At 50.2% G+C, this 14,115-nt stretch overlaps 1 protein-coding gene across 5 annotated transcripts in view; it reads right to left on the bottom strand.

Annotated features, from left to right (window-relative positions):
- Positions 1-11,700, bottom strand: part of Srrm1 (Serine-arginine repetitive matrix 1) — a 310,368-nt gene extending 298,668 nt beyond the window's left edge. Inside the window, exon 1 of one of the 5 annotated variants that reach the window (XM_077682630.1) lies at positions 11,244-11,700. In XM_077682630.1, coding sequence (XP_077538756.1) covers positions 11,244-11,396 — 153 coding nt within the window. In that variant the 5' untranslated portion in view covers positions 11,397-11,700. The remainder of the gene's footprint in view (positions 1-11,243) is intronic. The other 4 variants (XM_077682631.1, XM_077682635.1, XM_077682629.1 and 1 more) reach the window with 4 other exon arrangements.
- Between the last annotated feature and the right edge of the window lie 2,415 nt (positions 11,701-14,115).

The following is a 14,115-nucleotide window of genomic DNA, read 5'->3' as shown; positions in this document are numbered from 1 at the left end:
AGTTCTGACAGGCTCGCCAGTTCAATCGGGGGAAAACCCACTCAAACAACCCGTGCTGGACCGCTTTTAATTGAGTAAATTGCAATTTAAGATAATAGTTGTGCATTAATTTGTTGTGGATCGGGCTGTGGGTGGGCGGATTTAAATATGCGGTGCCTGGCAAAGGGCAAAGGCTGGGAACCAGCAAACGACGTGAGCAAGGTCCGATGGAGTGGTGGTATGAAAGTAATCACATCGTCGGGGCAAATGTGGTGGTATACCACTTGAGATGCGTTTCGGGTGTGTATGCTGCAGTTGCAAGAAATTTCTTACTAAGGATTTCGCCTGAGCGGGGAAGAGGTGATAGGCGACCGAGGTAGCCAGCTGGAGTTTGTTCTCTGAGACGGGCGCGTCGATACTTCTTGTACTGGTGGATGCGCTTCACAATAAGGAAGTAGAGGGGGACTGCAACGGCCTTACCCTAGGCACCAGTGGAGGGTGGGAACGAGTGCTTTCCTAGGTGACCTCATAAACAGCCTGGTTGCCTGAAGAAGATGATTTGTGGCTGGCTACTCAGACGCTGCGGATGCTGGTGCAGGAGTTGAATTGATAAAGAATTTCATGGCCGACAGAATGGGTGGAATTATGTGATCTCAAAGCTGCGACGGCCTCGTAAGAGTCTGTATGGATTCGTATGGAGGGCGGTAGAGGTAGCTCGCAATCGAAGGCGATAAGTGACACTGCGTAGTCGACAGCGTATAGCTCCGCATCGAGGGTTGAAAGTACTCTGAAGTGGCCACCGAATGCGTTCATTGCAGCGACTGAAAGGAAGACAATCTACAGACGCTACATTGCTTAATTACGTAATTCAAACACTCTAAGAAAATCAACACCAGAAAAAGACAAATCTTTTGCGCCAGTTTCTAAGTTATCTGATGGGCATAAATCAGTCGTTTTTGGCTTAGGTGACCCCTATTTATGGCTTCGTGATCCCTATTCTAAGAACTGCACGTGTTTGCAGACTACAGTATGAAATCCTTCAACATTTAGAGAAACTTTGGGAAAAGTGTTGCAGGATATTTTTTGTTGCAGGGTCTTTTTGTTGCAGTCTTTTGAAAAGTGTTGCAGGGTCTTTTAACTGGTTTAATTCATGGCGAGAAGAGAACAGCGATGGTACAGGAGCAGCACCTCGGCGTGCTCATAGCTTGACAGTCGAACGGGCAGAGCAACGCTCTTAATGGAGCCTAGGATGTGAACTGCTGGGCACTCGTGGAAAGCCCCTGTATATTAAAACCAGGAGTCTTAACGGTCCACAGCCTTCCAGCGTATTGCGCACGGCACCGAAAAGTATACGGAACACTCTCTACAGGTCCAATAATGCGCTCTCACAAGCCGACGAATGATGTGCCGGAGAGAGGGAGCGAAAGGAGGGGTCTAACGGACAGTAAAGTCAAACACACACAAACAGAAGCACTTTACAAAGCCGGAGAGGCGATGAGCCAGCCGCCGCCGCCGCCGTTAACGGCCGCTCGTGCAAGCCTCTGCGCGCCCGAGAGAATCCTGGCCGCGCCTTATTAGATGCAGAGCATCTGATTCACTCGCCTTGTCCCTCCGGCGTCGTCGTCGTCGTCGTCTTCGTCGGCGTTGTCCACCCCTCCCCCATTCTCCTCGCCGCGCCAGCTGCGCTCTCCGCCGCTCACCCCTCTCCTCTCCGATAGCGAACACACTCTCGCGAGGGGCATTGGATTGGATTCGATTGGATTGGCTTGGATTGGATTGGATTAGATTGGCCAGGCTTGGCTTGGCTTGGATTGGATTGGATTTGGCTTGGATTAGATTAAAGTGGGTGGTGTTGGATTGCGTTGCGTCATAGCGGGAAAGCATCTCGGCCTGCTGTCATGTGGAGAGCAGATAAATTAACCAGACATAGCTAACGTACATACACAGTCGAATACACAATACAGTCAAATCACGGTATTGCGAACCTCCAATTAACGATTTTTTTCAGATTAACGAACATTTTGAAAGTCCCGTACCAAATCCGCATTAGTTTCTATGTAAAAATATTTCACTACTACGAATTTCAGAACACCGATTATTTCAGAATAACGTATCGAATTTTATCATCCCCGTATAAAACAACACTTCAAAATAACGAATTCAGAGTGTACGAAATTACTCGTGTTGGTGTGAACGACGACTAGTGGTGGGCATGTACAACTATCATCATCAACATACTAAATGCGCGTTAGCTCTATCGCCATCGCCTGCGCTTGGGGGGCTCGGTTCCTCACAAGACCATGCATTTTAAGGTAAACAGCTGCAAAGGCGGCAAGGATTCGGAAGTCCGAGTTTCTGTACTGCTGTGCTGCAATGCCACAGACACTAAAAAGCTCACGCCCTTGGTCATCGGAAAATAAAAGAATACTCGCTGCAGGAAAAATTTGGTCTCGTTGCCGTGCGATTACCAAGCCTATTCACACGCGTGGATGACGCGAGAGCTGTTTTCCGAATAGCGGCTGCTCAAGGTGGACGATGAGATCAGGAGGGCGGGCAGAAAGATCCTCCTTATCGTGGACAACTGTTCGACACACGTTGTTAACTTCCGCCTCACAAATGTTCGGCTGGAGTTCTTGCCTCCGACCCGCACGTCCCTGCTGCAGCCGCTGGACCAAGGGGTCATAAAGAACGTGACGGCTCATAACCGGAGGCGTCTCGTTCAGCGAGTCCTGATTAACCTTCGAATGAAGGTCCCGACCGCAATCATTGTGCGACATGCCGCGGAAATGATTACCGGGGCCTGGTGGAGCGTGACAGCGACCACTATCGAGAACTGCTGGAGGAAGGCCGGCCTACTTGAGACGCCACCTGAAGCCGAACACATGGTGCCAGACAGAGAAGAATGCGATGCATGGGATGAAGTCGCAGAAAAGCTCGCTGTAGACGCTGCAGTTACCTTTGAAGATTACGGGCAGTGCGACGATGAAGCATGCACGTCTGCTGAACTGACGACTGAAGACATCGTCAACACATTGGTCGCGATGACGGAACCAGTGACGAGGACGCCGAGAGCGACGACTACGTGAGGCAGGGCCCGCAAACCAAGACGAAGAAGCCGTGTCTAACGCCGATGTTTTGCAGTGCGTAGCAAAAGCGCGCACTTTTCTTAGCAGGCGCACCAATGCCACCGGGGCCAGTGCACACGAACGGGGACAGCTTCGAATCGTTCGTCTTGCAGCAGTTGAGTGGCACACGTCAGGCAGAGATGACCGATTTCTTCAAATAAACGTGCATCCAGACCCGCGTTAAAGCCTAACGCGATTGTGCACGTGTTCCCAGTAAAGGTAGGGGGATGCTTTTAAGTGCAATGCACTTCTTAAGCGACCCTGAACCTGCGTCCACCGGCGATGTCCGCATCACATACCCACGTGGGGGATTGGCCAGGAAATCTCCTCGTCTTCCTTGGCAACGGGGGGAGATGGGCGCGCGCTGCCTGGCCGCTGACATGGCACATACCCACTTGGGGGATTGGCCAGGAATCGGGCGTGAGAAGGGCTAATGCACCCGCTTAAATGCATCTTTCTTTCTTTGTAGTTGTGTGTGTGTGTGTGATCTCTCTTTCGCGAACATTACCGAACCGCGCAAATTCAACTCGTGCATTCGCACTTTCACATTCTTCCCCTCGGGGAAATGCGGGGAATTTTTGTTACGTTCGCAATTTTTACCGCGCATTTGTTTATTTTTTAATTTTTTTAAATTTTATTTATTTAACGATACTGCAGGCCAGTATTTTGGCCCTGGAAGGAGGGGCTACACAGTATACATACAATATAATGAAGATTAGTAACAACAATCAAGACAACACGAAGACTATAGCAACGTTCAACCAACAAATTTTACAATGTGGGACTCAAGCTCTTTCATAAAATTAGCAGATTCAAAAACCTCTCGTGGCAAAGAATTCCATTCAGACACAGTTTTGGGGGGAAAATGTGTACTTGTGAGTGTCAGTTCTGGCGAAAATTGGTGATAATGAGGATTTATGGTTATGTCTAGTTGTCCGTGAAGTTAAAGGTTTTATACAATTAGGAAGTAATAATTTAGTTTTCCCTACAAGACAGGTATGAAGAAACCCAAGGCGACTAACTTTCCGGCGAGCCTCGAGAGTCGATACGTTGTACTTCTGCATCAACAAGGATGGCGAATCATGCCTTCTATATTTACCAAAAATAAATCTCGTTGCCCTTCGTTGAACTCTTTCAAGGTGCATAATTTTCAAGCTGCATTTTTTCACTATGACGATTATTCAAAATAACGAAATATTTTTAGCGGTCCCTCGAAATTCGTTGTATCGAGATTTGACTATATACACCAAACCACATCTGAAAATCACGCAAGTTCGTCGTATAGAGTTTTCTTTCCCCCATTGAGAAATTTGGCTTATTCTGTAACATTGGAAATAGGCGTGTCCAGTTGATTGAATTCATTCTTTTTCAAGAAAAAATAAGTACTTATAGGGACTCTGAGGGCAACTAGCAAGTTGGTTTCAAACGAAAGTCTCATGTACCTTCCCATAGCCATTTTAGCGTTGATTCGGTGCCGAAAGATGCCTTCATTGCTGAGAAATCGCTAATCAAATGCTGATCAGACGTCACGCGAACAGAGACTGCAGTCGCGGTTTGCATCACGATAAACCGGAAGAAAGCGAGGCAGCGCTGATGTATAGCGGTGTAGAAGCAACCGAATACAACGCTATCACATACCGAGCGGTTTGTTCAGTTGCGGTCAAATCAGTCGTTCTTTACGGACCTCCCACGTCCTTTGCAGCTCCGGACAAGTAAGTAAAATATTCCTTCATGGGACTCCGGATCGTTATTGATTGAAGCTTTGTGGAAGAAAAAAAATATTGTCCTTTTGAGACCACGCGGATGTTGGCGTCGAACCAACCACTCGTCCGTAGCTCGCACTCTTCCCCGAAAAGCGGTACTTCCGCCCCCAGTATGGACGAGTAGCGCCATCCAGCAGCAGCCAGGAAAGACGTTTCGCACACCAGGCAATTTTAACACTTCCGGTTGAAGTTGTGCGCCAGTGGCGGTGGCACAGTTCTTCACGTTTTCGCTATTTTGAAATTTACTTTAAAAAAGTCACGGAGTTTGCACTCATGCGCGAGACTGGAATGGTGAAGCTGTTGTAGGTGAGCATTGCGGTATTCCTTTATACGTGAGCACTGAAGGGCACATCGCCGCGCATTTGTACAAGTTTTAAGTTTTCTATTTACATGTTCAGTCATTTCTTTACACTGTGCTAGTAGTAGTCATCGTCATATGCGTCGATATCGTCATGTTCCTCATGCCAAGCATTACAATCGCGGGAGCGCTTAACGACAGCACTGGAATTCTGTTTTTTTTTTTAATTTTTTGCTTAGGCTACTCGAGCACGCGATCACGAGCGCTCAGCATTATCTCGCTCCTCATAATTTTTGCCAGTTTTTTTTTTTCTTTTGCTCTAAAACCACTGCGCGTGCCCAGGACGCTCGGCGGGCGGCGCGGGCATTTTCTTTGTATTTTTTTTTCTGCAATACCGAACTTACGGCTTGTGAAACAGCTTTGCTGTTAAGAAAAGCTAGGAGTAAGAGTGGTATACGCCTCGAGCTTCGCGATCGCTGCACCGCCTGGCGCCGCTTCTCCGGGGTGCTTACTGGGTGACCGCTGCGCAGCTGATAGCGGCTCATGCAGTGTTTTGGTTCTCTTTCGCTTCTTTTTGCATTTCCTCGCCGTAAACAACTTGTTATGGTAACGTCTGCAGGCTCCCTGCGTCATAGGTCGATGTTTAGAAGAAGCGTTTAGTCGCGGGCGCGGATATAAGCGGAGGATATATATATAACAGAGGACTGTTTCCGAGGGCTCACCTCCCGACAAGACGACCCAGAAGTCAATTCTTTATGCTGACTCCCGCATGTAATTTTGCATTCTCTATCGTACTTATTACGTAGAATGTCCGTGAAATTTATGCCGAATCGGCTCGTTCAGGGTAGTGGTCATTATCTGAGATATGAAGCGTAACCGGCGTGCAGTCAGGTATGAGTGCTCCGCTAGATTATGTAAGCAGACGAAACCGATTTACATCGTAGTGTGTAGCCGTAGCATGAGCATCTGAACGAACGCTGCCTACGTAGGTACTGTTAGTAAATTTCAGGCCAGTGGTATTACAATCGGCTCCATGCATATGCCTGTTTCGCGACGCCGGCCTGTGACACACACCTGTGGCTTATGCGGACCGAATGTACCACACTAAGATCGTGTCAAAAGCATGCACACTCTCGTAAATACACCACATTTGCGAACAGAGTGACTGCTCCACATAAATATGTATTTCGAACGCATGCAGACGGAAAAAAACTCCCACCTCCCCTCGCGGGAACCCCTGTGTAGATGCGACGCATAGGCGCAGCGGCGAAGGTACCGCGTTTTATAGCGCGCATAACGTTGAGGGGACTGCGTAAGCCGGCCCCAGTCGATGACGACGTTGGCGTACTTGTAAAGCGGCGTGGACTCTAGGTGTTTGAGCCAAGCGTGGATGTTGCTTCGCCGGAGAACGGCCCACCGGTTATATGCGCAGCGCGCCCGAAGGAGAGGAAACCGCGGAAGAGTGCTGCACATGCGCCGGCCCCAGCGCGTCTGCCGCGGCTATGACGCAACGTGCCGCGGCTATGACGCAACACAATCCAACACAATCCACTTTAATCCAATCCAATCCAAATCCAATCCAATTCAAGCCAAGCCTAGCCAAGCCAAGCCAATCGAATCCAATCGAATCCAATCCAATGCCCCTCGCGAGAGAGTGTTCGCTATTCGGAGAGGAGAGGGGGTGAGCGGCGGAGAGCGCAGCTGGCGCGGCGAGGAGAATGGGGGAGGGTTGGACAACGCCGACGCCGTCGACGACGACGCCGGAGGGACAAGGCGAGTGAATCAGATGCTCTGCATCTAATATCAGTCGCGAACGCGCCGCAAAGGCAACGGCGACAGTGGTGACCGGGCCGGAGACTATCACGACTGCTTTCTAAACGCACCGCTAGGGGGATTTCAGTGGCGCCCCTACAGCCAGCGCTCGAGGCGTACATTCGTGCTCTCGGTGAGCTACTCTATTGATCTAGAGCAACATGTATTTTGACTTTAGTGCCCCTAAAAACAGTTGTCGTCGCATTGGTATTCGTTAGGTCCCATTAAATGTTTCTGGGGTGTTGGTCTACTTGGGTAAAACGGAGTGCAGGTTATGAATGAGCTTATCCACAAGTTTCGCGCCGGCTAATCCGGTTCAGTTTCTTGAAAAGAGTAAGCAAGCTTCTTTCAGCAGCTCAGCAGGTAAATGTATTTATAATATCGACTCTAAATAAACCTAATATTGTTTGCATTTATAGGTCTAACTATTTGTGGCTTACTGTAGAGGAAGCAAATGATACTACCACACAAGCTTCAGCTGAGGTGTAACTTGTCATTGCCGACATCGAAGTGTTGTTTACGTCTATGTAAAGTCGATAACCAAGCAGTCTCTTTATTAGAGATCAATACATACTATTAATTTTTGCAGGGAGGGAGGTACGTTTATCGAAATATTTCGTGACCCTGTCGTCGCCGTCATGATCGTCCTCCATGTAGTTACAAATACACAAAATCAAGTTATCCTCGTGTCCCATTCACGTGTGACATGGAGGCAAAGAGCTAAATCCGGCCATTGTCGGGACCTCTCCAAATACACGGCGAAAGAACAGCACAGCGCGCACGGAGACAGAAAGAGCAATTCAGAAGCGCAAGGTGGGTTCGAATCGCGAGGCAAAGCATTTAAGGCCGCAAAATGGCGAAGCGGCCCGGCATCGCAAGATGGAAGCAAATTAAGCGTGTCAAGCGACAACAGGACGAAGCACCCCAAGAGCAGCTCAAAACTACGAGGAGCACTCAGCGGCGTTAACACGAGAAAGGGACTTAGGTTGCGCCTGTTTTTCAGCAAAATGAAAACCAGTGGACCACCATTGCAACGGAGTGGCTACCGAGAGATCAATGAGGAAAGGCTATCAACAACCGAAAGGGGAAAGGGCAAAATCAGATTAATGGAGATCAAAGAATCGGCTAGGGCAGCGCACAACAAGAGTAGTCAAAGGTCTATAGAAAAAATTACGTGCCCTTCCACTCCATGAAGAAGGAAGACCTGCAAAGCTGAACGCAGTCCACGGTGTGCACGAAACAAAACATGTTTCTTTGTAATTTGCCATTGAGCTTACTTCCGAGCAAATTAGATGAAGAAAACTCGGAAGGACTCGAGCATTACTCTCGCGCACAAACATACGGCTGTCTGTTTCCATCCCGCGTCGTAGGCATCTCACTGTCTGTGTAACGCACCAAACCACTGCCCTCGGCAAAGAAGGATGCCAGATGGGCTATTTGATGTCCAAGGTTACACCTCCCGCCACCACAATGGTCATGTCATCAGCGGACACCTGAAGCATAAAGATGCGTGTGCACGCCCACCCCCTTTCCACTTCCCACCGTTGAATGCATCAAGGGGCAATCGGTGATGTGCGAATGCCTAAAGTGAAAAACACTGGCGAAAGTGTCGCTCTGAAATCCATTCATACTAAACAAGAAATATTGGCTCACGTCGGCGATCCAAGGGGGCACGTTGCTGTCTATGCTGGAGGGATTTGCAGCCACTCGGCGAGCTGGAACTTGCGGCGGCAGCGGCGGAGGCAGCGGCTTTTTTTTTGTTGTCGCGCCCATTCGCGCTTCTGTGCCGCCGACGTTCCTTCAATTCCCGCTCTTCTTCCTCCGAGCAAATGACACACGCCCTTTCCATAACGAGTTAAAACCTGGACGGTCTCGAGCTTTATTCCATCGGTCCAACATGTCCGTTTCCTTGAGTCGCGTCGCACGAATCTTACTGACACTGTAGCACACTGACACAAACCCGAAAAGCTCGACCATGGAGGACAACTGACAGGTTGCATTGAGCCGCGAGACTTCCACGTTTAAATCTCCCACCTGCACGAAGGGCGTATCGTTGGCACGGGCGTGAAGCCCAGCTGCGTGTGCACTTCCCCTTCTTCCACCCCCAAACCGTGCACGCATAAACCGGCAACCAGTGATTAGCCTGCGCTTAGCGCGAACCAAACCGGCAAAAATGTAGTTCGGAAAGCCTTTCAATCTGAAGAATATTTATGGGCTTGTATACTCTGGCGTTCCAAGGGGGCAAGTTGCGCTACACCGGGGCGGAATTCGCAACTGCTACACGAGGTGACATTTCTGGCAGCAACGGTGGCGAAACGTTCGGCGGCAGCGGCTACGTCATTTTGACGCCTATTCTCGCTTCTATTGATTATCCGCAATCATCTGGTCAGGCGCTACCGCCGTTATCAGCCGTGTGCGCAACTTATGAAATAGGCAGCGGTGGTGGCGAGGGGTATAACAGTTGTGAAAAGGGGTCGGCGGTGGAGAGGACGAGAATAGAAGCGGCGCCGAGTAAATCGGCTACACCGGACTGAAAACTGGGAGGGGGGGTGGGGGGTGAGACATATACTGCTTTGCAGTAATAACAGAGCATTACATGCGCGGGAGCGCTTGACGACAGCGCTGGGGGATTTTTTAAATGCAGATCATTTCTTAGCCTCGCCTCTTCCTGCGTCTGACGGCGTCCACAGCTCCGCGTCCACGGCAGGTGCGCCTCTCCTCCTTCCCTCTTCTCTCTGAGCAGCAGCTGGCGCGCGCATGCGTCGTAGTCAGCCCGTTCGCTCCGTCGCGGTCTCGCCGTAACAGGTGCGTGATAGCAGCGTGGTGGGGCGTGGAAGGGCGCGCGCTGCTTGAGCATGCGTGCTCTCCCCCCCGTACTGCTCTCCCTCTACTGCGCGCGCTGCAAATATAAAGCGGCTAGCGGTCGCTCGTGCTTCAGTCAGTGCGTTGCTCCTTCCTTCCTTGGTTGACGCTCGCTCCACCCTAACGCGACTTTACTCTCCTCTCTCTACCCCAAACCAACACCAACGCAACTACGACCAAACTACCCACCCTGACGCGACTTTACGCGGCGTTAACGACCCCCAATGCTCTGCATTTACTCGTGTTCCCCTCGCAGGAAGGCGCTGGAATTTTTTTTAAATGCAGAGCATTTCTTTAACTCACGATGTCACCCGTTCTAGTTGTCCATCGTAGTCCGCACCCCTCCCCCTACACTATATAAAAAAAATAATACTTACCGGCGCCTGGTTTCGATCCCACGACCCTGCGGGCGGAACGCAAGGTACATGGTGCTCTACCCACTGCGCCATAAAGCCGACACAGAATGGAGGGCTACGAACGCACCTTGTATCCTTGACTCATTCAAACTACGTCAAGAAGCTGCTGATATAGCAGCAGAAAGGACAAGAACAAACTTCAACAATGATGTCTCCCATCGACTCCCTCGAATGGGGGGACTAACTCAACCAGAGGCATCTAGACGTCGACGACGCAACAACAACAGCCAGAGAAGAACAGAGAGAGAAGAGAAGAGAGGAATAATAATCATACCCACCTGCTAATAAATGATGTCACGTGACCACGTAATTACGTCTCCTCATTTAATTACAATACAACAACCAACAGCAATAAGTGCAACAACATTCACGTAACGCAAACTACTTAACGTCGTGCGCCCCCGGAAATGCTCTGCATTTGATCGTGCCCCTCGCGAGGGGGATGTTTTTTTACAGTTGGTTACAAAGAGGATACATTGAGGCCGTTGGTCGCTATGTGCCCGCGGCACCCCGTCAGAGACGAGCCACAACTCAACCCGGTCTGCCCGATTAGCGCATACTTCAAATCGAAGAAACCTCGCATCCGGGGGAGGAGGGCGCGCTCGCTCCGACCGCGCTCCCACGCACCTGCACTGTTGCGGGCCCTTTATGCAAGCGCGCGCAACCATACGCGCCACTCCGACCAAACGCACGTGCACAACGATATCCGACGCCTCAATCTAGCGCTAGCTTCGACCCGGCCGCGCATTGCAGCCGCCGCGCGAAATACAAAGTGCGGTCATCCACCCAGCAGCTCCCTCGATCGCCTCCGTCTGGCACGCAGGGCCGAAACACGGCACACAAGGGGAAGGGGGTGGGGGGACTCTACGCCCACGAGGCCATTGCCCTGTTGCCTGCCGGGGCATGAAATTATGGCAATAATGACGGGATCACCCGACCCTTACAGTTTCCATTCAGGGGAAAACAACGGCTTAAACAGTAAGCTTACCGGCAACCTCGGTTCCATGCTGGTCCTTCCTTCGAGCCAGCTGGTGGCACACAACTTCCGCTGGAAACTCCTTGCGTGGTCGTCATCATTAGTCAGTGCACAGGTCCCAGGAATATCTCCTCTAAGTTGCTCCCCACCTGAAGTCTCCTCCATCACCACTGTGACTGACACAAAACCAGACCTTACGCGCACCGCAGTCCCCGACGCCGAACATTTTTGTTGCGGCCAACTTGGTCACCAACATCTGGTTCGGAAATGGTAAACCTAACCAGATGTCACCTTTCGAAGGCTCTAAACAGCGGGAAAGTTCTTTTCATCGCAGTTCAGAGGGCAGCGAATACTGACAGAAACTGCGCAGCACCACCGACAGATATCAGTCGTCGCTTGGACCATAGGAAACCGCCTGAACCACGTCTCGGTCACGGTTTCACAAATCTGAACAACTCGCACACCCATCGAGGAAGGTGTGCCAAACAATTAAGACGATGTTTCCACGCAGGCAACTATGTAAACAGCCCGAAATCCAAGCACGGTACCGAGGGCATTCCGCGGGCGTCCCAGGGATGCTGCAGCTGAAGCATCGTCTGCGAGCAAACGCAACTGGCTGTCTAGACCGGCGTAACGAAGCGTTTTTGCACGGCGGGCGGCGCACTAGCACCGGCGTCGGGCAGAAAACGCAACTTCATCACGTCATGGTACCGCCGGCGTTATCGCGGGGAGCTCGCGAGCGCTTGCCCCTTAAAAGCATTGCAAGCGTCGCAAGATCTTACGATTATCGACCACGGGAACCATGTTCTCTTCGGTACGGGGAACAAATGTACAGGTGCCGTCAGAAGTAATTGGAGCACGGGAGCTGAGGCCGAACCGCATAGGAGCGCCGTGTAGCTGCACCGGCGGTAAACGAAAGGAGCAGAACACGCATGCGCGGCTGCCGACGGTGATAGCACCTCTATACTTCTCCGCCCACTTTTTTAACGCGACTTCGAGCATTATTACCAGCATACCGGTCTCATCGATGGCGCTGATAGCAGAGGCGGTATCTGGCAGCGTCGCTCACACACTTTAAGCGCACGTGAGCTGCTGGAGAAGCGTCGCAATCGCAGGAATCTGAAGTCACAATTTTTCTTTTCTAATATTTTTAGGTGCTTCTACTATCAGCGCCATCGCCGAGGCCAGTATACGCTGCGAATAATGCTCAAAGCCGCGTTAAAAGAAGTGGGTTGAGAAGTATAGAAGGGCTATCACCGTCGACAGCCGCGCATGCGTGTTCTGCTCCTTTCTTTTAGCGCCGGTGGAGCTACACGGCGCTCCTATGCGGTTCGGCCACAGCTCCCGTGCTCCAATTACTTCTGACGGCACCTGTACGTCTCTTATCCGGAGTTTGGGAAAGCCCCTAATGCAGTAAAGGAGGACGACGGAACACACACACAAAAAAAGCGGCATCGCTAAATGTCGATGAAAGCAATCGTGCGCGATGGTGACCGATGGCGGAGCAGCGGTAAACAGCTTGTATGGCTGATAATTGTAATTGAACCGTGTTAATGAACCGAAGACTGCGCTCCCAGATTCGCGCTCAGGCAGAGACCCTTGGCTCATCATCGTGGCTAGCAGAGCTGACCTCTCCAGCCCACATTAAAGAGTTCTATCTTTTTCTCTCTCGTGTTAATGAAGTGTAGTGGTTGCTATGGGCGCTGTGCTGCTGCTCCCAAGGACGCCGATTTGATTGCTGCGGGTAGAACCGTTTTCTGATGGCAGCGAAAAACCAGAACTCTCATGTGTCACGATTCGCCGAAATTTCGCTTTGCCGTAAAGCGTACTCTGCTGAACAATCCTGCTGACGGACCACGACACAAAGAAATGCATACGAACAAGCTGACGGAATGAAAAAATTAATAACGCTTCGCTATAAAGAATGACTTTACTACCACCAATTCCTCACAAAAAAATTGGCTCCAATCCACGCTGTGAAGGTGATTGGAAAGCAAAGCCTTAACGACACCCTCAACTGCCAATGCGACGTCACTTGAATTCACACACGGGGCTCTACGAAGAATGAAAGATTTTTGTCTCCTTGGCGCACGCAAGGAGATAAATGTGTTGAAGGGCGCACACACAGGATAACCAAAGGCTTCCTGTGCTGCTTTGTACTGGTTTAAAAATACGCGCCTTTTGAAGATGCCTGGAATTTCCGCGGCGTTGGGAACAAGGAGGTGACCAGTGCCCCCTTTTCACTCGACTGGGCCTACAAGTGGGTAGGTCAGAGGATAGATGGCGCTACCAGTCTGTCCGACTACAAAGGGTGAAGTGTGTGCACGACTACACGGATGTGACGGAGGAGAGCGTTAGGTACGACAGATCAACGAAAGCGACGAGACCCATACTACGGTACCTATACAATTGCTTGCAAGTTCTAGATAGCAAAACCTGAGGCGAAGGAAGTGCTGTCTAGGCATAGAGTTTTTTACTACATACACTAGAGAGGAATCTGGCGCCAGCGTCTATGCGGCTCACACCAAGGCCGTCTTTGTCGTCATGGGCCGCCATTATACCATGCGCTCGCCTTAGTTTCATCCTTGGCTTGGATTGAAACATTTTACTGGCCGTAAATCTAAATACAACGCCACAAAAATGCAAAAGTCAGTGTGTAATTACATCACTGTGAAATAAAACACGCTGTTTTAAACTAAATAAATAAAAAATAAAGTATGCTGTTTTTACAGAAAGTCTCCCAGAACAGTTATGCCTAATATTCTGCAGACCAAGCTGGTAGCTAATAGTAATGTAAAATTTTGGAAGAAACTTATTAAGGAGTTTTACTTTGCAAACTTCTCAAATCATAAATTGTCTTAAAAGCTAAGTAAGGTTTTATGCG

Source organism: Haemaphysalis longicornis, unplaced genomic scaffold (genome assembly GCF_048455015.1).
Source record: "Haemaphysalis longicornis isolate Haplotype H1 unplaced genomic scaffold, Haemaphysalis longicornis Haplotype H1 scaffold_9, whole genome shotgun sequence".
Classification (NCBI taxonomy): Eukaryota; Metazoa; Arthropoda; class Arachnida; order Ixodida; family Ixodidae; genus Haemaphysalis; species Haemaphysalis longicornis.
Note: the sequence above shows the minus strand (reverse complement) of the source record. Positions and strands in the feature narration are given on the sequence as shown.